General features: G+C 27.8%; 1 protein-coding gene across 1 annotated transcript in view; it reads left to right on the plus strand.

Annotated features, from left to right (window-relative positions):
- Window positions 1–26,230, plus strand: part of LOC121118367 (uncharacterized) — a 109,367-nt gene that overhangs the window by 42,632 nt on the left and 40,505 nt on the right. Inside the window, exons 3-4 of the mRNA XM_040712938.2 lie at window positions 18,959–19,234; window positions 25,755–25,984. Coding sequence (XP_040568872.1) covers window positions 18,959–19,234; window positions 25,755–25,984 — 506 coding nt within the window. The remainder of the gene's footprint in view (window positions 1–18,958; window positions 19,235–25,754; window positions 25,985–26,230) is intronic.

Raw genomic sequence — 26,230 nt, forward strand, 5'->3', positions numbered from 1 at the left:
AGTGGAAATGCTATGATATCAGCACATGTCTAACACTAACATACGTCCTGCTATTATTTGAATCTATTTAAAGCATTCAGTAGTTTTTCCACCAATTGTATTTGAAAGTCACTCGTCAAGTGTTGCAAATACAAAGCTTTAATAGTTCAACAACTTTCAATTTGAGTTTGAAATTAAACTGAATAATATTTTATGATGAATAAATAAATATACTCTTCATGATGATACATTATTTAATTTCAATGTATCACATAAGATATGATAAGATTTGTAAAATAGATCACTGATTAGATTATAGATTGGATAAATTTGCTTTTAAAAAAACTCTACAGGGCTTTGCTGTGACTAAAAAACAGGCTTGATGTGTTTTTTAATTAAATAAAATATAATACAGAAGAATACACCATGTGATAAAAAATGTAGGACTTGTTGCAAACTTTCCCCTCAGCACTTATTATTACAATATCTTAAATTTCTTCTCACTGAGTTATTATTTACAATGTTCTTTTAATTGATCAGACAGAATTTCATTGATAAATTAGCTATTAGTAAACATTATATTATTACAAATACTCCATCTGACCTAGGACGGGTCTTGGAAGTCTATTTACATAAAATATACTTTCCACTCTAGAGTGAACGTGAACCGAACCTATACACATTGAGTACAAGAGAATAATTTCTTAGGAGTGTGCTGACCACTGAGCAACGCTTCTCCATTTCAGTTTTGAATTTTACATATACTTTACTAAGATGTAGCTTTATACATGGCTGGTCATTGCTTGTAATGGTCCATTTTTATGAATGGGTCTTTCTTTCCCTTTTTTATTCATGTAAGCCTTTCAAAAGAGAAGATGTGATTCTATCCACATTCAGATTTATTTATTTATTTCATTCCAACCCATCAAATTTATAAGTTTATGTATAGCATGCATATAGTATAAAATAAATTCGAAAGGAAGAAAAGGAACTCTACTTTATCAATGTCACTAGTTTTAAGGGTTTTTTTTTTTTTTTGCCAAGTTGGACATTTTTTTAATGCTGTTTTTCAAACTCCTTTATATATAAGTAGTTCTGTTGATAAATATCTACATATAGCGATTATATTAAAAAGACATACCAATTCGTTTCAAATATTCTAAAAAAAGATAATAATAATTTATACTTTTAGTAAAATATATGTCTTTTAGCTTTTAGCAATAAAAAACAGAAATTCTTGGTTGTTGTTTATTCAGAGTTTGTTAAGAGATATCTCCTTTCACTGACTGAAAAATCATATTCTCTGCATATATGTACATAATGAATTTTTTAGAAATCCTTTTTTTCTTCTTCCGAAATCAACAATGTTAAAAAAAAAAATACTTTGGGAATGCAATAACGGAACTTATTTTCTTATTTGTAAATATTTCATTGTTAGATAAATAAATTTTAAAAAAATGAGTTGGATATAATACGTCACATATAAATTTACAATGCTTATTCCCCATTGCAAAGATTTTTATCCCTCCATTTACTTCTTATTTTTGAAAGCTATGTATGTTACAATATGTAAAAGGACTTTGGGAAATACTATTACATAGAGAACATAATATCTACCTTTTCATGTTTTAAAGGGTTTTTTCGCACGACAGAGAGAGTTTCTGAACTTTTTTCTTCCATTACTGATTCTAGGCTCATAATGTTACTATATCTAAGACAAAAATGATTGTTTATACAGATTCCATTTATTCAGAGTCAACTACATCCATTGCAATTAATTTATATTGAGTTTTTTAAAACAGCAAAATATCTTGATATAAATGATTTTATGGAAATTTCATACCCATATTCCATAAACATCATTTACGTTTATCTTTATAAAATTTGTTTCCAACATCCAGGATACCAGGTTGTTTTTTGGGCAGGATACAGTATATTTTTCTTATTTTGTCAAAAAAATAAAATACTTATTCAATTTAACTTAAAAAATATTATGTATGGTCTTTGTCTCGTAATTGTCATGTAAATTACATTATTTGAGGTATTAATTTTGTCTAATCGTACTAGACAAAATTAACTTTGCAAGGTGACCCATTTCTCAGCGAAGATTAAAAATTTATTGTTAAAATCCCCGAATCTACATTTCCTTAATTTTGTTGTTAGTTCATATATCTAATATAGGACTCCAGTGAATGGAATTGAGTTCCCTTTCTATTTTCTTAAAAAGGACAGTTAAATCATTGGCATGATATGACTTTAGACTTTAAGTTTCTTGCAAATAATAGACAAATTGTATAATAATACGTTTTTGTCGAGATAAAATGAATATATTGTAGAATCAGACGCAATATCCATATCATAGGTTCTTACATCTCCCAGTTTAAAGATAATCAATAGCTTTCGAAAATCTATTTTGAGCCTCCGCAGAATTTCTCCAACCTTGAAGATTATGATGTGAGCGTCTATAAAATTATGATCATAATAATAATAATTTATTCTTTGATTCAAAAGAAATATCTTGAAATGAATGTTATATAAATGACCAAGACCAGATTTTACTGATTCAATAGATATTCTTTTTGAAAAAAAAAAAAAATGAAAAATAAGAAGAATGGAATGGAATGAAAACTTCCTGCGTATACAGATTTGCAAACTAGAGCTTAATGATTTTTATATACATAATTTAATCTTTTAAAAACTAGATGACTAATAAATCAACAATTTTCTTATTTAAATTATGATTAAACTATTAGTTATAATGCAAATTTATAAGAGCTAATGAATTAGTAAGCCTTTTCCAGAGGTTTTCCTTTTTATAACCTTCTAAAGCCTTTTTTATCTTGCATATGCTCACGTAAATGCAATTATACCGCCTCCATATCACGTTAAAACAAAGGAGTGTCTGTATAGATATAATTTATAAAATATATAACAACAGAGCTTTCACATTTCGAAAACAGACTCACAAATATTTCCTTCATTATTAATTAATTAGTTAACTATTTTACCACCTTTCTAATTTGTATAAAAAGATATAAAATGTAAAATATTTATTATTCATATAAGTATACTATGTATTCGGATACTTTTATACAAAGATACAAAAATGATCTACTTGAACCCTTGAAATTATCAAACTGGTTTTCTTATTTAAATGCTATGTTTTTAGCCCATTTTTGTTCTTTTATTAAAAATATATTTATATGTTTTAAAAGAGTGTTTTTATATTTCTAGCATAGATAAATTTAAGGTCAAAATATTGGTCAGAATACAGAAAAGAGTCTAGGTGAAAATGTATATTTGATAAAAAAAATATTATACTTTATAGTTTGACGAATATACTCATATATTAATAAAATAATTTAAAAAAATATATCTGTAGTTGAAGGAAAATAGATAGATGACTCCAAGGAAACAGTGGACATTAATATCTTACAAATAATTGCCCTTTTTTCCCTTTGCGACTAGTTTAAAATTGTTGACTGTAGATTTGTCCAAACTTTTATGCACTTTCAAAATTTACCAAATTTGAAAATTAATAGAAATATTGATTTAAAAATAAAGATTTATATAGTTTTATGTTCCATTTATCAAAATTTGTACCTCTATATTATTTGCTAATTAATTGTTAAGAAATAAAAAATAAGTAATAAATGTTTATAGAAGGAAATAAACACAAATCCTACATACTCTTCTGCAGTAAATATATAGATAGGAATCACTCCGATGTCTATCATCAATTCTAGTCAAAGTCCAACAATCGAAATAAATTAAGCTATTTATCAAATAATTCTATATAGACGAGCGTTTTATAAGAAGCACACAATAATAATCTCTTTTTTACGGAGCCAGTGTATAATTAATATTCAAATCGATCACATCCCGTACTATCTATAACAAAATATATCAAAGTACTTTTTTTATAGGGTGGGGTTATTGTTACTTCATGCTTTGATTTGTTTCAATCTGTGAAATGATTTTTTTGTAAATTTAATTTTTAAAGAGACATTTGAGAAATTTCATGGAAATTGTTAAATTTGTTGTTAAATGAAATGTTTGATTTGTATAGAAATTATTATTAGAATCATTATTTCATTTCCCAAAATATATCTTAATTTAGTCCATATAGGATTAATAAGTTCTAACTTTTATCTAGTGAATCCTAGATATATATTTTTTTAAATTAGATGTTTAATCTCTGATTTTCTTTTTTTCTCTCAAGGGTAGTATCGAATGGGCCAATAGTTATTTATATCTTCTACAATCAAAGTATCCTACTTACTAGTAATATTCTTTATTTTTTTCAATATGTCCCCAGTTAAACGCATGAAAATGCAATAAATCTCTTTGCCAAAAAATAAATGGAAATGTACTTCCCATCAACCTTTTTTGAAGTGATTTTAAATTTTACTTTTATATTAATATAAAATAAGATATTTATAGCGATTGAAATGTATTTTCAATATCCAATATATATATAAAAATAAAACTATGTTTAGGTTAGGAAAAGCGGAAGGTAAAATTGGTTTACTTAAAGTATGTGCATACACACATATATTTTATTGACAAGGGAAATTTAATTATCTGGTTTTGCATATAAAATGAAACTTATATTTACAAAGACATAACATAGTTGGCTTACTACCAACTGAGTTTGGACTTCTTTCTTAGCAAAGAAAATCAATAAAAATATCGACGTACTGACTTTATTTATACACCTTTTTAAAAATTCTAATATATTTATAGTTATTTTTATACGAAAAAGTTAGTGACGTCACAATTAATCTCTCTGCTATCAGGACACTAACCCAATGCTTATAAGAATCATGAATACTTTATTTAGCCTTATTTAAGAATAGTGGAAAACTATTATTGTGCAGAAAATATATATTCTTGGGGTTTTACTTAATGAACTCAATTATCTAAACTGAGCAAGGTAAATTTGATTATTATATGAATTAATGATGCCATATAAATGGTTTTTTTCGAATGTAGAACGTTTTTCTAGGACAAATATCAGAAAAGGGCGGAACCTATTTCAAAGCCAATATTAAGTACACATATATTCCTCATAAATACTAAAACTGCAAAATCTTCAAAATTTAGAATGAAATTATTCTCTAATAAAGGTATTTTAAACGACATCATACGTCTCTCTAGAACAATCAAGCTACAACTAAAATACTTTCACAAAGGATGGTTAAGTACATTTATTAACATAATTTTGATCAATATCATTTTTTGACAATTTATATTTTGATTATATTTTTGCAGCTACTTTTTAAAAGTATAATAATACCTTTGTGACATTTCATAGCTAACAAGACACTTTCCCTTTATTATTTTGTATGCTTTTTTACTAAGTGTGTCACGTTTTTCATTTTCCCATTTTTTTCGGGGGGGAGTTATTTAATTTATTTTCCTTTTCTTTTTTTTGTCTCACGCTTATATGTAGAGACAAAAAAAGATTTTTATTCAATTTTTATTATAGTAATTACTACCACAAAACATTTATTCTTTATTTGCAAAAAGAATAAAGCTTTGATTGCAAACATTTTCTATATATAAAAAGTCATTGTTTTTTTTTTTGTAGAGAGGGACTTAAAGTCTAAATACAATATAAAAAAATAATCAAATAACTATTCAAATTATCCATAAAGTTTTTAACGATTAATTTTTTCTCTATTAAAAGTTTACATGATAATTGTTGGATATATGAATGTAGAATCAATCTTTTGCAATGAATTAAGAAAGAGTAGCACATTTATTTACGTACCAACAAAGTAGAAAGCTTGAGCAAACATGATCTTCCTTATAGAGTTTTGATATAGTTGTTAAAGTTTTGTTTTATTTAAAATAAAATATTTGGAATAGAAAAGTTTTTCCCCCTATACTTTTTTGACGTTATGATTATATGTATTTCGTCTCTTCTCTCTACATATTCTAATATTTATTTATTTATATTTTATATTCTTTACTTTTAAAAATGATTGAAATTTCAGAAATTTGTGTTCTTTAATGCAGACAGACATTGAATTTGAAGTTTTTTCCTAATCGACTTAATTTGTTTTCAATCAATTAGACGTATCTTTAAATGGGTCGGTCCCATCTGTAGATGAAACAGATTGGTAGATTAATCACTATATATATATATTACAGTGGTGTTTCTTGAAGAACACTAACTACGGAAAGAAAAAGACCGAAAGGGAAGCTTGCAATTAATGGTTATTGCATTGGTGTTTCAATTATACACTGACAAATATATGTACAAGGAATTAAAAAGTGTATGTAAAAGAATATGTAAAGGTGCATTTACTACTTCAATAATAAAAGATTATAATACAAGTATTAATCATTGAAAAAAGGTACATTAATTATTATTAAAAGTTTACCACTCCTCATATTCTAAATGTAAATAAAAGAATAATAATATCTAACATATACCCATAGTATAATTGCAGTACAATATTCCCCAGATAGCAATTTTCCTATAACTAGCTATATCTATATATACACTCGTAGAATATGAAATGGATAAATACAATTTTAACACAAATCTCACGAGTAAACATAAGCTTATGGAGATAATGAGTTTTTAAATTCCATAGGATATACAAAAATAAGGTTCTGAATACTTATTTCTTGAAATTTTTGTATTAACTTTTTGTAATTGTTGCTCTATTGTTTTGAAGATTTACTGAGGTGGAGGAGGGCAAAAAATACTATTTTCTGTTATTAAAAGGAACCACAAATATATGCTTTTAGAGGATAACAGTATTGAATTATTTTTTGTTTTTAAGCAGAAATGCATCGAGGTTAAGTGATTTTTTTATATATCCCTGTGATAATAACTTATATTGTATAAAAAAGGAAATCAATAAATTAAATAAAAATAGGTAAAAAATGAAGTGTTTATACATGGTTTTATTATCCTATTATTTATTCTTTCATCTAAGAATTTGAAAACAAATCAATACCACAAATGAACGATACCTTCTTCAGCCGAATACAATTTTTTTTTTGGATGGGGGAAGGGGGTATACTATACTTTACCTAAAACACAAAAACCGCTCTTTGTAACTCAAGGAGACTATGTAAGGGGTTGACTTTTAAATCAAAAAGTATAAGAATAACTATATTTTATAAATTTATTCAAAATCAAAAAAGTTATAGGAAAAAAAAAGAAATTTGTGAAATTTGCAATTTCGTTTTTTCAGGTGCCAAAAAAATGAACTTCTAATGAAATATTAAATTTGTAGATAGAATAAAGTTTGTAGAAATTTGTCTGGAAATTCGTTTGCGTATAAATTTGACAAAAAAAAATTATGATTAACTGAAATATCGATACACTTTACTCATTTCTGAATAATTTTTCAATTTTTATCATTTTGTGTATCAAATATAAATTTGATACAAAGAAATGCCACAAAATAATGCATTTTGTACATAAAATTTTAGACTCCAACATCATATACAATAATGTATTTTCAATTTTTGGAACATTATTTTCCATAACTTTTTTGTTTTTGTCAGTACGGAAAAAATATTGGGAGGTTTGTGTTTCTGTTTAAAATGCCAATTATTGCTCTTAAATTTTCTTTTTTTATTGAAAATTACAAGCAAAAGTTTTTTAGCGATTTTCTGCGAAAATTTTGATTTAGTAATTTTTTGACAAAAACAAAAATTGGACTTATCAAATAGACAATTTTTTAATACAATATATATATTTTTTTATATTCTTAATAATAATACTAAGGTTACAAGAGCTAATAAAAGTTTTTTTTTTTTGGAATAATTTATCAATTATTCAGACCATTACTAATAAGATGTCCCAACCCCTCCTTGGCCGAACAACGCCGGGTAACCCTTTGCTAGTGTATTCGTGACCCTCTTCCTTTTTTCAGTGTTCTTCTATGTATTATTTAAAGTGCCTTCGAGGAAGTATCTGTGTATTCGTATTTTGAATTTATATTCATGAAATCATTGTTTTTTCATTAAAGTGCAGAAATGACTTTATTTGAATATTTTTTTCTTTACAAACTGTTTCTGAATTAGAGTCAAATTAAATTTAGCCTAATTCAAAAAATGGGGCTTATAAATTTTTTTATCAATCTGAGAAATATTGCAACAGTGTTTTGTTAGAAAAAATATTGCAGCCAAAGTGCAAAGACAACTTTGAGGATTTAAGATCCTTCCTCATCATATTTTAACTCCTTTGACTTGTAAAGTAGAGTATGATCGAATTGTAGTTTCCTGACTCCGCTAGGAATCCTTGGTGGCAGCTGTAGAAGCCGAGTAGGAAAATATTTAGGTCATTTTTTAAGGGTCATGGACCATTTGAATAGAGATATTGTATATAATATAACTAATCTGTCTCGATTTTTTAATTTTTCTAGAAATTAAAACCTAGTAGAGATAAAAATTTATTTTTTTATTTTTTCCAAGTTAATTCTTTTAATAAATATTTAATTACAAGAGACTTGCAGTAGTATCCGGAATTGGTATAAGATTTTAGGCGTGGACAAACAGAAAAACTTTGGTATAATAATATGAATTTGCTTTATTAATATAAAATAACTCCTCACTAAATCAGGTATTCAATACTTAGATGTTCTCTCCTCATTAAGGAAAGAATAAATATCAATTTCAGAAAAAACTAAAACATTGTTCAGGATACCAACAACAAAAAACTCGCCACAAGAAAAATGCTTAAGATTTACAACCTAATTTATATGAACTCCCCTTAATTTTTAATATGATGTGTTGAGCCTTGGGCTACACTTGCTCGTTCGTAAAGTCCATGATTATTAGAAAGCCAATGATGTATCAGAAAATCAATATATTTTGATTGTTTCTCAATATTTCATACATATCATGTAATACAAATGTATAGCAAAAGATGCAACTTTTGTAGATAAAATGGAAACTTGTGGTGAAAACATCTCCAACTTTAAAACAATCCCTCTTCCTTGATATATTTTTTTTGTTTTAAATACATATTAAAATTATAAAATAATATATTTAAATATAATTTTTATTTTATCCTAGTACTAATATATCGATATATAAATGTTGAAAATTATTCTCCCTAGAGCCATAATAAACTTTTCTCCCTACTAATAACATCATAGGCAGCTAGTGCTAAAATATCTTCAAATTAATATTACTACAAGTCCTGTTCCGCCTTCTCCTCCTGCTTTTTTAAAGTTTCATCCCTATATATAGCCATGTTTTACATATAGAGGAGAGCGGGAATATTTGGTACACTTTTCACTTTTTTGTAAATTACTCAGTTTGAAAAAGTGAAATTAAGATCTCAGCTTTTATTTTGAACATTTATTATAAATATGCGTTATAGTAAATACTTTGGCTATAATATATGCTTTGATTTTGACAATTTTTTATTGCCCAACTAAAGTAACTAAACTTCTGTTAAACTAATATTAGAGTTCCATCACTAACATTTCACTGAATAACTGATCCATAAATAGCATTTAACTCTCAAATCAAACCAAAATAATTATATGTTCATCCAATTATCAAGGTTTCAATATCTAAGCTATATTATATTTTTATTAATGACTCGGAAATTGTATGTAAGTTTAGAAAATGAGTCATAGTTGAGGATTGGGTGCACCATCAAAGAGCCGTAGCTAATGAGAAACTCTTACAATGTTATTGTACAAAAATACTGGATCACATCTAGAAGTAACTCGGTAGAAATTGCCAACTTTCCGTTTGGGCCAATTAGCCCCGCCCCTACTTAACATAGCCCAAAAGACCCAAAGACATATTAAGATACTCTAGAAGCATAAAAGCTATTCTATTTAATACATTAGATTTGTTAAATAATAAGGAACAAATAAATAACATAAAATCCTGTATTTTCGTTATTTTATAAATGTGGTACAAATATATCTTTCTCTGTGTTCCCTGTAAATAAAGCTAAAACATTGGCATAGTAGTTTTTAGTCGTTATGGAATGTATTTTATGGTTGAAGATGTGTTTAAAAAAATAAAAGTTATTTAACTTTATTATTGTATTCCCTAAAGAGAGAAAGCCATAACGCCCCCCTCCCCACAAAAAAAAAAGTTAAACGATGCTTTATATGACAATTATGAGAGCTTTTTTATTTTTATGAATAATCTGGTTACTACTGCCATAATAGTATATCTATATACTTGCAAAACTAAAAGACTTTCATATCATATCAGAAAGGAACCAAAAAATAACATTCTAAGAAATGTGTTATTTTGCCACTTCAATAATAGTAATTTCTAAAGTCACTCCCATTCATATTTCTAGAATGCTAATTTTTATATTCATGCATAAGCATAAAAAGTATCATTAATCATCAAGTGAATACATATATATGTTTATATAGTCTGAATAGAGGTATTACACTCCCTATGACAAATACGCAATTTAATTATATATAAAGTCAATATATATTGTTGAATGGTAAATTTAAGAAATGAATTTCCATTCAAATTTATATTTTACCATGGATTACTTAAAATTTGGAAATATGTATGATTCACTTTAAAAACCACAAAATCTTAGCCAATTGTTTCGATTTAATTCAAGTCGTACAAAATATATAATACTATTTATAAATCTTTCTTATGTAGTTAAGTATACATTTATAAGTAGAAAGAGTAAGCTCTTCTTCGAAAGTGCTTCAAGATCGGTACCAAGGTGTACATGCAGGGAGAATTTAGCCAATTTCTGCCACTGGACATTGTGGCCTCCTTCCTCACCATATCTGAACCACTTAAATATGGGATTAGGGTACCATTGAGGCCAAGGCCTGTACTGTCCCCTACATAAATACTGTGGAGCGAAAGGCCTCAATTTGAGTAGGAGTGAATGTCATCAGAGTGTACAAAGCCTTCCCACCTCCTGCCCCAATTGAGACGAAAGATGGACGTTTTGAATTTTACAATGTAATTTATTTTTTTCAATATTTAATAAACTTCAAGGTGCGTTGGAGCTCTTGATGATTGTGTTAATGTTGTCCGCTATGAACATTTTTTACTTACACATACTGTATATAAAATACGTAAGTATTATATACATTTAATTTTGTCTCTGTTGATAATTGTATTATAATTTAAGTTGATTTTTTTAAAAGTATATTGCTACAAAGTTAAACAAAATTTATCCATGTCCATCTTCATTTATCTAATAATAAATTTTTCTGCTATGAATCATGAGCATAAACACATTTTAAAAACCAAATTGGAGACACTACCTTTAACTCTTTAATTAATTTGAAGATAAAGAATGTATCTATTGATTTCATTAGTTATTATATAGATGATAATTAATACATTCATCAAAAGATGATCTTCATCAACTCAAGTCAGAAAAATTTTAAGTATGAATGAACTTACAAAATAATAATAGCGACATAGATGTGACGTATCAGCATAATAACAAACTGAGATAAAAAAGAAGAATTTGAAAAAAAACGATTTTTAGTCCTGGTTCTTTTACTTCATAAGTTAAAATCAAAAGTTTTTCACAGGGCATTAAACCAGTAAAATATTATTTGTTCGTATAAAATTATTATAGTATTACTTTGAACATTTTCATGATGCTCCTCTTTCAAAGTTGCAGTTTTTTAAACAACGACAATCTACTTCTATTAAAATCTATTGAATTTTGATCGCACGTAATAAAGAAGTTAGATTATCAGCTTCCATTTAACGAATCAAAAAAAAAAATAATTGTTAATATAATTTAAAGAACACATCTTAATCGATTATTTTATCTTACTGATTCATTTTCAAGAAAAAAATCATAGGAAAATGACCCAAAATAAGTTGATAGTCATTCAATTCTTCCCAACTGTAGGACTGTAAATTTACTTTTTTTGTGAGGTTCATTTGAAGATTTGTCTCAAGTATCTTCACAAATTATACAAGTTATACGCAAATATATGTATGCATCATCTTTATTTATTCATCCTAGAATACAATGAGTTAAAAAGGACATTATCCGATCTCTATATAGAAAGCAAAAATATCATTTTATTAGTCCTTTATGTGAATTTATAAGTATAAAAAGCTAGTAAATTATCTCATTAATTATTATATAAATAATATATGTAATACTCCAAAGACCTAGATGATGAAAAAGGGTTTTCTACCAATAATTTTTGTAATTTAGTTATATTTTGCTCTCGCTTATTCGCTCTTAATATAGACATGTATTTTTTTACAGCTTACATACCCAATGTTTGTATATTTTATTCTCACAATCTCGAAAAATTTTATCAATCATAAACTGCATTAAAATGAACCAGAAGGAAGTAATCTTCTTTATGCCTATCAAACTATAGAGTAATAGAAATTTAGCAATGTTCCATCACTTGACCGTTAGAAAGGGTACTTTTTCTCGAACATGCAATAAGTTATAGATATACAACTGTACAACATAATGAAGATTATTTAGATAAAAAATAAATCTTTTTTCTCAAATTTTTTTTCGAAATATTAGATATAACAGATTTTGAAGAGTAAAAGCCTTTTTTTCAGAAATTAGATATTAGTAAAAATTCATTCAGTCAGTTTTCCCTTGTTTTTGCTGTAACATAACATATGTAATCATAATAGTTATTGATTATATGGCTATTAGTTGATATACTTTTATCAAAATTCAAAACTCAGTCATTAAGGAGAAATACTCGAATGTTACTCGTAGTCTGGGCGTTAATGGAATCAAAGAAGTATTTATTGTTGCATACCATCAATGATAGCTTTAATCTTTGCAGGTTTCAGTCATTTGTGGTACATCTCACCCTGGCCATATATGATATATCTAATTATGATAATGATTTTATATGTATGTATTTATGTTCATCAATTTATCAACATATACCTACACACATATGAAAACTCTTCCATGTGAATTGTCAAAATCATTGCCTATATTATGCATGTGTATATATACTAGGGGGATGCAGTTGTCCCCATCAACTAGAAATCCTTGTCAGCGGAACTAATTTTGGGCCTGCAGGTAGGTAAATAGAAAGAAATAATTTTTTTAAAGAAATTTGGTTTACCTCTAGCACAATTGTAATTTCTAAACACATATGAAGCAAAAAAATTGTCTACTATTTAAAAAATATTTTTTTTTAATAAAATATTTTTATAAGAAAAAAAGATTATGCTGCAATAACGTCAATCTAATATATCTACAGATACAGTTACTAGTACATATGTCAGATTTTCTTGTCTAGTGCGTAAGTTTGTATTTTTTTGTTTCATGTATTACTGATTGACAAATTTGCATTCACAGGGCACACATTGTCCATAAATAACATTGGTGTTGGGTTAAACTATTATTTAGCCTAAGTCATTATTTTGTTGCGATATCAAGGACCTCAATCATCCATTTCTGGACGATAGACTAGAAGAGAAAAAGAATATATCCTTCAACTTTGTACAACGTTGTCCACTGATACTTTTTTTTAGAGGGGATTGAAAGGAACTGCTAATGATGGTAATTCTCTATATAAATGAGGGAAATTAAAAAAGTTTAGCGAGTTCATCTGACCTAGTGCCTTTCACAAAGCAAGGTGGATATATAAGCTTCTTTATGCAATAAAGATAGATTTGCTCCACAAAACCTTTACTTATATTAACTTAATATTATTATATAAGGATGATAATTAGTAAAAAAGAAAATAAATAAAAGGAAAAACCTATTATTATTTTTCTTCGTCTTTTCTCAACTGAAGTTTAATAGTGTCCTCTATATTTAATAAACAGTCTAGGCACCATCATTTATTTGTTGAACAATCGTGGAAAGTTAAGTGAAACAAAAAATTATAAAACAAGATAATCTTTATTTGATTATAAAAATATTTTACTTTTCAAGATGTTTCTTTTAAACCCCATAAAAAAAAAGGGTTGCTTCATACACGTTTAAAAATTGCAAATGTACTATTGGTAAACGTTAACCAAATTTGCTAACAAATTTATTTGGCATTTTACTTACTAAGGTTAAGTACCGAAATTAGGTTATGCTGATTCTGATAATGTTGAGGCAACTGCATCAATGTAATATATACTTGTAGTTATATGTACCTATTAAATAAAAGGGTCTTCTTTTGTAAATAATCATGTCTGACTCACCTAAAGACATAACTTGTATGTTCCATGCTTAATTTTCGGTAGATATTGCAGATGGAATCTTTATTTATTTTAAAAGACCATAAAAGAAAGATAAGATAAGGAATATATATTTGCAAATGTAGAGCAAGAAACAAAACGTTGAATATTATGCAAATATACTTATTTGTAAATAATAAAATAATTATCTGTCAAAGTTTTAAATTCATTTTACTCACTACAGTTGACTGGAAACAGTTGAAGCATAGAAAGATTGCAACAGTCCCTTTTTTTTAAGCATAAAAAAAGTTGTAGCAACAAAATATGCATTCAAATCGTATGATATTTTGTAATGGGGAAAATCAATAAATTTTGTCAACATTTCTTTGATATATTGAATAAAAACTAATTTTGAGGGATAAGACTAAAATTTTTGGAGAAACAATATTTTTTTGTGTAGTCAAAAGTAAAAAGTCTTACGACTGTCCCTAGTCTCCCCTTTATTGTTCTGGATAAAGTCAAGTTATAAAATATACAATGCACATATTTAATATTCAAAGGAATGAAGAGAAAGCATTATAAATATTTGTATCATTATAATTCTATCTTGTCAATAGCTCTTCAAAAGGTAAGTGTATCATTCCTTTTTTTATTATCTTTCCAATTTACTTACATTGATTTTTTTTTTTAATATAGACGAAATTAGATGCTCTGTACTTGAAATAGGGGATAGTCTTGAGTGTATATGTAGGTAAAATGAAGAAAATAAGACAAAAATAGCAAAGCACTTATCTGTAGGCTCCAATGACAAACAAGTTTATTTATATAATATAGAAAGGATAAAACGTTTTATTTTGGAACCATTTAGATTTGCATTGAATAAATGAATTCAAATTAACAAAAATAAAATTTTGTCCAATAGCCAAATTTAATTAATGATCATGATCCCAAAACTATGGAATAAAAAGAGAACTTTGAAGTCAAACAATTTTTTATAGAAGTTTACTTCTCTAAAATAAATTATTTATTGAAATGAAACGAAAGGTTTAAAAGATATGACAATACAAAATTTAATGTACGTTACAGTTTTTTTCTAAAACTACAAAAATATAGGACTCCATATCACGAAAACTAGAAATTTAATTATATAGAAAAATATATAGATTTGAAATTTACATGGCATTCTGAGTTGGTCTAAGGAAAATATCGTTTTTTTTTGTTTGCGAGATTGGATGTGGAACGATCCATTATATAACTTTAAAAAGAGTTGATTCAAAAATTATCAAAAAAAAAAAATAGAGAATCAAAGATTAGTTTTTAAGCTTTCTCTATACAAAAATAAAATAAAATTATAATGATATATAGTGCTGTACCGGTCCTTATTTAGGGCTAAAGACTGCAGTCCCACACAATTTAGTCCTAAAAGTTGGCCCTTGATGACGTCATCCAATTATTTCTCGTTTTTTAATCAGTTCTATTACTAACTGGCCTAAGACTTGACTAGAACGACTAAATAATGACCGACACAACACTAATAATATCTGTAAAAACAAAGCTTGAAAAAAAAAAAGACTGAGTAGGACTGAATTTCGTAAACTGAGCTCCTCCCAATAATGGAACATGTGTTCAAGAAACTTTATCTCTTTTGATAATTTGATTATTATTGGGTATGAAATATTGCGTCCTTGTTTTCATTTTTATTGGATAAATAAGCATAATATATTCATGTATGTTCATGTCCCATCCTCTTTCATGTTTCAACATTATCTATTGTCATTAGTATTGATAAAATATATTAAAGTGCCCCTTTTTTCAGAGGTTGGGGGGGTGAGGAGGTTAAAGAGAGAAAAAGGTTAGAATGATAAATGTAGGTATTCTGATGAGACAAGGAATTATCTCTTATACAAAAAAAATAACGAACATACTCAATAATATGAGAACGACTCCATCGTTCATAAAATAGCCTAGAAACAATGAATCTATCTTTTAGATGGGTAAAACATACTATTATATTAAACATATTTATCAAGAACAAAAGAGAAGATGTCAGAAAATCTCATAATAGGAGGAGGACTCTTTTCCTATCTGAACCCAAGCATTAAATTAAAATTGGACGTATGTAATCTATTAAGATATCTGCCTATATTGCACATTTATCTGCCTCATTTATAAAAATCAAGTCTTCCTACCTATATAAATACTAAATAATTACTAATAAATAAAATAGTAATTAGGGGTTTTCTATAAAAAAATACAAATTACAAATGAGAATTGGAGAAAGTTGAACATTTAAAGCAGAAACTGTATAGTTAATGTTTGATATGTCCTCGCCATTCTCCCCTCCCCCCTTCAACAGTGTTTTTTTCTGATTGATAAAATCTTTTTCAACATGTAGTAGTCTTAAGAACTGATTCGTCGGTCCTGAAGTCTTTTAATTTTCTTCACTTCTAGCTAGGATTGAAGATAATCAAAACAAGGTATAATAATTTTGTATTATACGTTATTGCCACAAATCCCCTACTCAAAACTTCAAGTATCTCATATATTTGATTTGAAAAAGGTTGGAATAACAACAGCTAAAATGACTAAAATTACCATAAGAGACTGATTGTTGGACTGAAAAAACTGATAAAGACTGGACTGATTAATTAAAATTAAATTAAAACTGCAGTCTTATAGTTTTTTCAGACCGATCCAAAACTATTTATTAGAATATTCTACGTTGTATACCATAAACTTATTGATTTAAATGTAAAAAACGCAGTATTTGTAGAAATTCATTTCACCTTTGTCTATAGTAAATATTCTAGAAACGATATAATGAGTAGAGATCTAGTTAGACAAGTTCCAATTTGATATATTGGTACTTATATTTTATATTTTTTATTTTATTTATGAAGAACAATTTTAATTGTTTTTGGCTAACTTTTGATGACATTTTTTTTTATAGAATATAGATGTATATATATATTTTTTTTTTTTTGAGGGGGGAGGGTGTAGATCAGAAATTTGATTACTTTTTCTCCTTTCTAAGCTTGTGGTCCAACGAAAATACTCAAAGGTCATTTGATTATCTATATGACTCGAGGTCCAGCCGAATGTGGGGAAAGGATTTATGAGAAACATGAAGCCTTATTAAATTATAACTTATCCCTTAATAAAATAGAGATTAATATATTAAATTTGTATTATTCAAAGAGATTTCTCTGAATTTGGAAACTAATTATATGTAATGTAGGGATATTACACAATGTGTTATATTGATTAAAGCGTTGTACATAGATATATCCCTCATATGTTCTTGTGATTCATTGATGATTCAAGTCAGGTAGGAAGCGAGGAAGGTGGTATATATATACGCATATATATGTATATCTCTACAACATACTTATGGTATATGAATGGTTGTTTATGGTATATCTTACCATAAAATACATTCACAAAAACATTTTTATGAAGAAATTTACTTTTTAACATTGCTGGAAGAAATAATAATAATATTAAAAGGCCTAAAAACCTTACAAATTTAATCTATAGACTAGTAGATTATTATAATTATTCTTATTAATCCTCTATTACATCCGCAGGATGCTTATCCACCCAAGAGACTGAAATGTACTATTAATATTTTGTTTTTATTATATTTTGCTCCACTTTCTATGTAAATCTGTCATTGATCATTAAAGTACTTCATGTGGCAGTCATTCATTTCCTACTTGATTCATTTCAGCAGGGCTATTTTACCAGTAATTTTCAGTGCAATTAAAATTTACATTATTTTTGTCAATTTTTATCGAGAAATGAATACATTTATACAATATTAACAAACTAAACTGTAGTCATATCTATTTCACGATACATAATTTCCAACACCTTATCAAAATAATCCATATTTTGTTTCAATTATAGATTAATATCAATATGGTCCATTCTGATGTATTAAATTTTCCGTTGTATTTCTAACTTCAAAAGAAAAGAAAAAAAAGAAGTTAGATTCAGTGAAGAAGTTGTCTTAAAACACACTTCTACTTATATTTATAATAAAATATATAATCGTATATATTAATAAATTAAATATCTTTGGTCGGCCAAAGTCCCAGATAGTTTTTCGGTGAAATGTTTGTTCGAAAAATTGTCCTCCAGAAAAATATAAATTAGGAAAATTATCCATCTGCGAAATGTCCTTCAGACAATTTTTTTTAAATTATTATTTCATCCCGATGTAAATGCTCTTAAAACAAAAACAAGAAAAATGTAATATAGATTTATACATCTAAATATAGAAAAGTAAAAGAGTGAAAACATTAATAGAGGCGTTTGTTCTTCTTCATTTGGATGATCATCTCACTGTTAGGCTCCTGAGACGAATTGTCCTTTGGAAAATATGTTTTCGGCCAGATTTTCATTCACGAAATCACCACTAAGGGCGGATTTAGTTTTAGATTGCCAGAAAATTTATTGCATTAAGATTGAAGGGAAATAACGAGGGCAGTAAATAAAATATTTTTATTCCATTGATCAACCTTTAAAAAGACGTTTATGTCAGCTCAATTGAAAGAATAATATTATTTCGGGTTAACTCTAAAAAAGTTGAATTATTTTTTAATTTTCTATTGATACATACTTCTTCTATACTAAGAAAGGAAAGGATTTTCTTGAGTTAAAGTTATGAAAAGGTATTTTTTTTTGTTGCTCTAGCTTCTTATAAGTAAATATTATCTTCCATCACATGCACTTCATATACGAGAGTTAGTTATTTATTCTATGTACATACATACATATAAATATATATATATAACTAAGAAAAGAAAAACTTTAGTTTTCTTACAATAATTATTATTTTCTTACTAACTTTTAGGTATTTCCTGTGAGCCTTCAGTGGGGCTGCCTGCAGAATGCTTCTGTTGGAATGATAAATGCTCAACGCCTTATGTATCCTTATCAGAGCTTCTACAAAGTATTACAGCTCTTGGAAGAATCAAAAGTATCAATCGGTTCAATTATACAGAGTTGAGGGAATGGGAAGTGGCTAAAGTTGTTCCGAGTAGTTATTTAAGGATTGTGTATGAAAAGGATCGAGATGATCGGGACAAGATATCTTGGATTCCATGGAAGGTGCATTTCTCTGGTGTTGGTAAGTCACAAAACAATTAAAATATTTATATATATATATTTATTTTACAATTTATTGATGAGTAATAAAACTTTTAGTAATTAATTATTCCTTGAAGAAAATGTGAATTAAATGGAAATAAATTATACTTAACATTCTATAAGTCTAATGAATGTATTTTCGTTTGTTTTTTGGCACAAATTATTTTTCTATTATTTATTTTATGCTATAAATTATGTATTAATTAGTTACCAGGATTAATCTCTATTGCATATTTATCTTAATTTTTCCATTATTGTGAATAACTTTCACAATAATTTCATTTTACATATCCAGGATCCTTTTCAAACAGATTTAATGTAAAAATATATAATGTACTAGTGTTCTTGTTTTGATGCAAAAACAAAAGTAAAGAAAAAAAGAAGTAACGAGTTTAATCATTGTAAAATATTTACCAGCAATGCACCAAATTTCTAGTGCATTTTGTTAAATATTATTTTGAGTTATCTTCTTCTCCTCTATCTTTAAAATTATTCATCCTGGTATACTCGTAATATTGCATTTATATACCGGGTAGGGAAGCATAATGTGGACTGATAATTAATGTTTATTTTCTCATTACTATGGAAAGTTTTAGTAATTATGTTTTGATATTCTGTTTCCGCCGTCCTTTTGCATAAGCAAACTATACTAATCATTTAGTCATTTCATGATAATGAGTAAGCAACAAGCAAAAAGGCAGCGTATCTCAGATTTCCAAGATTACGGACTTTGTTAAGTGTTCTGTAAGCCTTGTTTGTTAGTTGGGTATGTTAAAAAAAATGGAGAAGACCTCTCCAAGAAGTGGAGGGCATAATTTAAAGAGGGATACGAAGTTCTTGTTAAGTTTGTAGAAGAATATAAAGGAGGATCCCACTAAGTGGATGAATTGCCTCGCCAACGACTTCTCTGAGGCTCTTAGGCCCATGATGACGACTATAAAGTACAACTTAGAATTATTTTCTTTCACAAGGACCTCACGCCACCTTATAACATAGGGATTGTAAGCCAGGAGGCTCGAAAGATACTAGAAAATCCACACATGGATCAAGTCAAGTGAGTCAATCGTGAAAAATTTCTCAGACAAGAAGAATTTCATAGTTGATCAATTCCACAACCACGGGAATGGCCAATGGCTTGCAGGATTATTAAATAATATTACATCTTATAGGGTGAATTTAAAGTAATTGTAAATCATATGACCTACGGGAATATTTTTTTTTTAAACCTGAAAATTCACATAATATCCATGACAATTTAAATAATATTTGGGTTTATGACAGCTTAACTGTCATAATGGTTCGTTAGATTAGTAAAAAACAGCTATGAAAGGGTGAGGTAGATAAACAAATCCCACTCTGTATATAGAAAGGACATAGGCAGGAATTACTCTAAAGTCGATCCTTAATTCTACTTTGAGTCCAATAACAAATTACACTTATGAATTCCTAACAAATACTAAGTATTACACTCCATCTTTCATGAACCCACGCACTTGTGGCCACTTTATATTTAGATGTTCACTCCTCAAGAAGGATAACATTTTATTCAAAAATAAAAACACTGCTCACACAAAATAATACAAGAAATGGAGAGCTGTTAAGGGTATATGGCTCAAATAGCCAATTTAAATCAATCTTGTAGGCGCTTAAGGTCATAAAATATTTTTAACAACTCTAGGCATTCTAATTGATTAGATTTCAATTTATGTACATACATAAATCCTGTGTTAGATGGGGCCTTGTTCTATCAAATGTTTTTATTCAATGGATGAAAATAAATTGAGTAAATTTAAAACGATATAAAGATATTCTATGAAACATTTTTGTAAAATGTTTTTCTATTTGTTAATTCAAGAAAACAACATCTTTTAGTAAACTTTTTTTTTATAAAAATGTTTTCAACTATGATTAAAATATTATAATTGAGAAAATTTCGTGGAAAGAAGGTCTATTTTTTTTCAAAACATATGTATATTATACTCAAAAGATAACATTAACACTGTCATGTTGTAAAGTCTTCCAGTTTGTGATCAATAATTTTTCATTCATTCCTTATAAATTATAATCATAAAAATTACCTACACTAAAGTGCAATTTTTTTATAACAACCATTAGAAACAAAAAAGGTTCGACAATTAGAAGTCAGTACAGTAACAACTTATCCCATCAATAGGCAAAGTTGGTAAAACTGATATTAATACAAAAATCCCATAAACGATGGCCAATATAGTTTATATATACTAAGTTATATATATGTACTATTTAACTTTGTAAAAAGAAAAATCAACGTCTAATATATTTTCTAGAGTAATTGGCTAAAAATAAATATATTTGTGAAGGGTTAAATGTATCGACTTTATGGTCTAAGATGGTTTAACTTTCAGTTTTTGAAGCAATCTGTGATGTCAATGTAAACACTTTATTATTTGCTTAGTTTTCGGCATGGAAATTTAGAGAGCTGGAATACCATAAATAGTTTTTATTCCCACATGAGGGGAATATAAAAGGATTGATCGGTTGAAAAATAGGAAAACGAATGCTAATTTAAAGTATTATTTATCATAAATACACACCTATAGTTATATACATAAAACGACGTGGGCAATGGTGTGACTTTTTGGCAAATGAAAATTTATAGAGACAAAAATAAGAAAAATATGTATTTATATTAATTTTTCAAATTCAAAATGGTGTAATAAATTAAATTATTTTACATTTTTTTTGTACCATCTAATGATTTGAATTGAAGTCAAATGGTTATTTTTTATAATAAAATTTTTATTAATACATATTAAATTTAAAATATACATCGAATTGATAAAATACATTCATTACTTTCGGCATGCTGATCTATCAAAGATTATTCAAGTCTTATAAGTTTCTACGACAAGTTTGGTATTTTTTGATGATAACTTGAAAATAAATTATCTTTCATCCTTCTTTTTTTTCAAGTCTAATTTTATCAGTTTTTGTTTGGACAAATTACGAATGAAAATATTGAACATTTTTCCTGAGATGACAGTAGCTTTATCCTTGAAGACATTATGACCAATATTACGTTCTTGTAGTAAAATTGCATCGGGGATTTCTTCATTTTCCATCTGCACCACCACTGCAGATGCAAAGAAAGATTTTGGATATTCAGAATTGATTACGATATTATAAAGGTTTTCGTGGCTCACAACAATATGATAAAAATTATTAATAAATGTTTCAAATAGATATAAAGAATTTGAAGGAGATCTATTTTTTTTAGATTCATCTTCGATTGTAACATGAACTCACATGTCGCATAAATATTCAAGAAAAACGGCCAAATCTTCCATACATTTTCACTTAGCTATCTTTATAGCCTCTTTCAATGTTTTTTAAGGTCTCGCGTCGACAACAAAGTGTACTTCACAATGGTTCAAAGTCTGATGCCTTTTTGTGATTGAAGTAACTGTCGGATTGTAATTTAGTAATTTCGCCTCTTATGCTTCTATATTGGCCGAATGGCTGCTCAATACAATCACTCAGGAATTTCCAGAACAAAACAAACTAAACCCCTTTTCCCTCTAGCATGTAGCAAGCAGCAGCGTCCAAAGATGAGGAAGTTTGATAAATGGCCACCAATGTTTCTTCTGTCAAAGAATTTGTAATTTTTTTCTTTGACTCCTCAAGCCAGCATTGAATCCATGATACAGATTTTCTGGAGCTCTTGACAATGACATTATTCCACCAATTCCTTATGATTTTTCTGAAATTAAGATTAAATTTAAATTTATGATGGCATTTATCATAATATTACTGCATGTCACTTATTGTACTGTTATGAAATATTATTCAACAAAGTTTCACGTTAGTTTTTTCATTAAATGTTAGATTGAGAGCTTTTCTATTCAAACGATGTACCGCCCTTGGTCTATTTACAGAATCGATCCGATAGAGTTCAAAAATATAAATCAATTGGGAGATCCGACTTGTTCACTACATAAAACTGGACATTCAAAAATGGTTTCTTTTTTCCAAATTGTTTCTTATACAATTATAAATACGAGATCCATCAAAAATAGGGGGAAATGGTTTTTTTCAGGATAAACTGGATTTGAAATGGACCATTTGACTTCTCCTTTGCATAGTCTGGCTTAATAGTCCGTCTATTTGAAGCGTGATTGCTTGCTCAAAAACCGATTACTTCATATCCCCATTTGGTGACTTATTTAGTTAAAAAGTATTTGGCAATATCTGAATGACTCTGAATGAGATGGTTTTATTTGAATGGTATCCTCATATGATCCACCATTACTTGAAAGCATGAACACAGTTCAGGTATTGGTCACTTTATCATTTTCAAGGCTACTCAGCTTCCTGCGGTGAAATTACACCTGCCTTAGAATAAAAACTTCATCCATGATGATTATATAAATCTTTTTTCTACTAGATAGGGAGTCAATTTTACTAATGTGATTAGAATGGGGTAACGTTGACAAATTTTCCTTTCAAAGAAACTCGTAGTTTTTAAGGAAGTTGCAAAGGATGAAGTCCTTAATTTGCATTAGTTTTTAGTTGTTTTTTTTTATAGATAAAGCGTAAACGATTTGCTCACGTGCGAAGTTCACTTTTTTCTTGTCAATATAATTTACAAGCTGCAAATATCAGCCTTCTTCAGCAAAGTTTGAGCGGATTTCATCTGATCGTTTTGGGCAATATCTGACTTATTTTTATTTGTTCTTTTCAGAACAAAAAATAACTTCCTCACACCATGAATGGAATTTACTTTTGTAAAATCAGGGTAGCTGATGTAACTTCTCAGGATCGCTTTAATTCAATTTTTTATTCTTACTTTTGATCATGAGGAAATCTGTGATTAGGGAGTTGATACTTAAAATACTTGATAATTTTCAATAGTTTGTTACTGTGAAAAGTTAGACCTTTGGGTTTTTCATAATTGGAGATGCCTGAAGTATAAGAGGGGGCAATATAGCAATCGGGCATTGTTCAAGGATTACATGGAGGAAGCCGATTCACCAATAAAGCTTTTAAAACTGCAGTTAAAAATAAGAGAGAAGAAAAAAAATAACGGAAAATAAACGTAGATAGGTACGTGAATGCCGACTCGTGTACGCCTCACGTGAGGGAAAAGAAAATTACATTACGTGGTGCACATAAAGTAAGAGGTCTATTCAAAGATTAATGTTAGTTTTCAAATTTCATGGGGAAAGTATATTTGGTTTGCTAGATTTTTTCTTTTTTTATTAGTACATTCGAGAAAAAAAAGCATATATTTATTGGTTAAAGCCATATAATATGTTTAGTCTGTTTGTGAAAGGCATAGTGGTTAGAAGTATTTTGCGTGTTCTCCTATTTTTTACTGTTAAAAAACATTGATAAAACAATTTGTATGAAATTTGGTGTAAAATATGAAATTAAGGGCATCAAAAACACTAGAAATGTTGAAAGTGGTATACGGTGAAACTGTTCTGAGTAAGAAAAAATGTTTATAAGTGGTACAAACTCTTCTATGATGGCCGGGAAGATGCCAATGATGAGCCTCGTTCTGAATGCCAAAGCACGTTAAAAACGTTGAGGCAGTATATAAAATTGTTTTGAAAAAAGTCTAATGACTATCAGAGAAGTTACTGTGTATAATGACATATCGGTTGGCTCTTGCTGTGAATTTTTTTCGAATGTTTTGCCATTAGACGAGTGAGAGAGAAGTTTGTTCCGAAAATGCTGAATTTTGACAAAAATAATGGTCACGTGATTATGGCTAATGAGTTGTTGACAGATGTCAATGAATATCCTGATTTGATGAAAAGGGTGATAACTGGTGATGAAATGTGGGTATATGGTTATGATATTAAAACAATGCCCAATCGTCCAAATAGAAGATCCCAGGATGTTTAACAAATAATCAAGGGACACGCAAAATACTTTTAAACAATATGCCTTGCACCAACAAACTAAACATATTATGTAGCATTAAAAATAAATATATTTTCTTTTTCGAATGTACCATTATGCATACCAATTATACGTTGCACGCGAATTTGAAAAAAAACAAAACTTTACTTTTTGAACATACCTCGTATGTTTTTGAAATGAGAGTTGGAGGCACTTGAAATGTAAGCAAATTCTGAATAAAATAGACATTTAACTTGAACTTGAGTCTCTACATATTGTTTATTAAGACTAACTTTATACATATGATGTAATATACATTCAATAATGAATTCTAGAACATTATATCCCAAATATTGAATATTGATAAATAAATTGAAATAAAATATTAATGATCAGACTACTGCCAAAATGAATATCACTAAAATTCGTTCATTAATATTGAACATCTATTAGGAAGGATATAATAAAGGTTTGTATTCCAATAGAGCATTAAATATATTTCCTATTAATGTAACTTTCCAGCAACTATATTCTATGTAAATATTGACATACATTGTGTAGTATAAAACTATATCTCTTAATATTCAATTAATTATTATTCGTTTGTTTTATAGCTCCTGGTACGGAAATGCGAGCCATGCCTCAGAGTGTGTCTGTGAACTATGACATACATAGTTTTGAGTTCCTTACCACGTCTCGGGATGATGGGAAAAGAAATATTTTTCTATCAGAAGAAGAAAATTTGATTCCAAGAGGGATATTTTGTCAAAGACCAGATATTTATCGAAGAAGAATCCCAGATATCGAGGATCAATTCAGCGTCAAGATTGAAACTATAGATAAGGTAAATTTTATTTTCTAACATAATTTATGTGAATGGTTTCACTATATACAACCTTTTAAATTAAATGACTGGTCTATTATTATATACGTTTATATTAGAAAGGTAAAAATGTATTATTATTATGTCAGTAAGTCAGCACGAAAATAAATGAACAAATGAAGAAGTAAACAGTTTCTTTTTGGTTTTTTTAAATGGATTAAAAACTCGTTTAAATAACACAGAGTATTTTTGAACTTTTTACATTTT

Source organism: Lepeophtheirus salmonis, chromosome 5, assembly GCF_016086655.4.
Source record: "Lepeophtheirus salmonis chromosome 5, UVic_Lsal_1.4, whole genome shotgun sequence".
NCBI classification, from domain to species: Eukaryota; Metazoa; Arthropoda; class Copepoda; order Siphonostomatoida; family Caligidae; genus Lepeophtheirus; species Lepeophtheirus salmonis.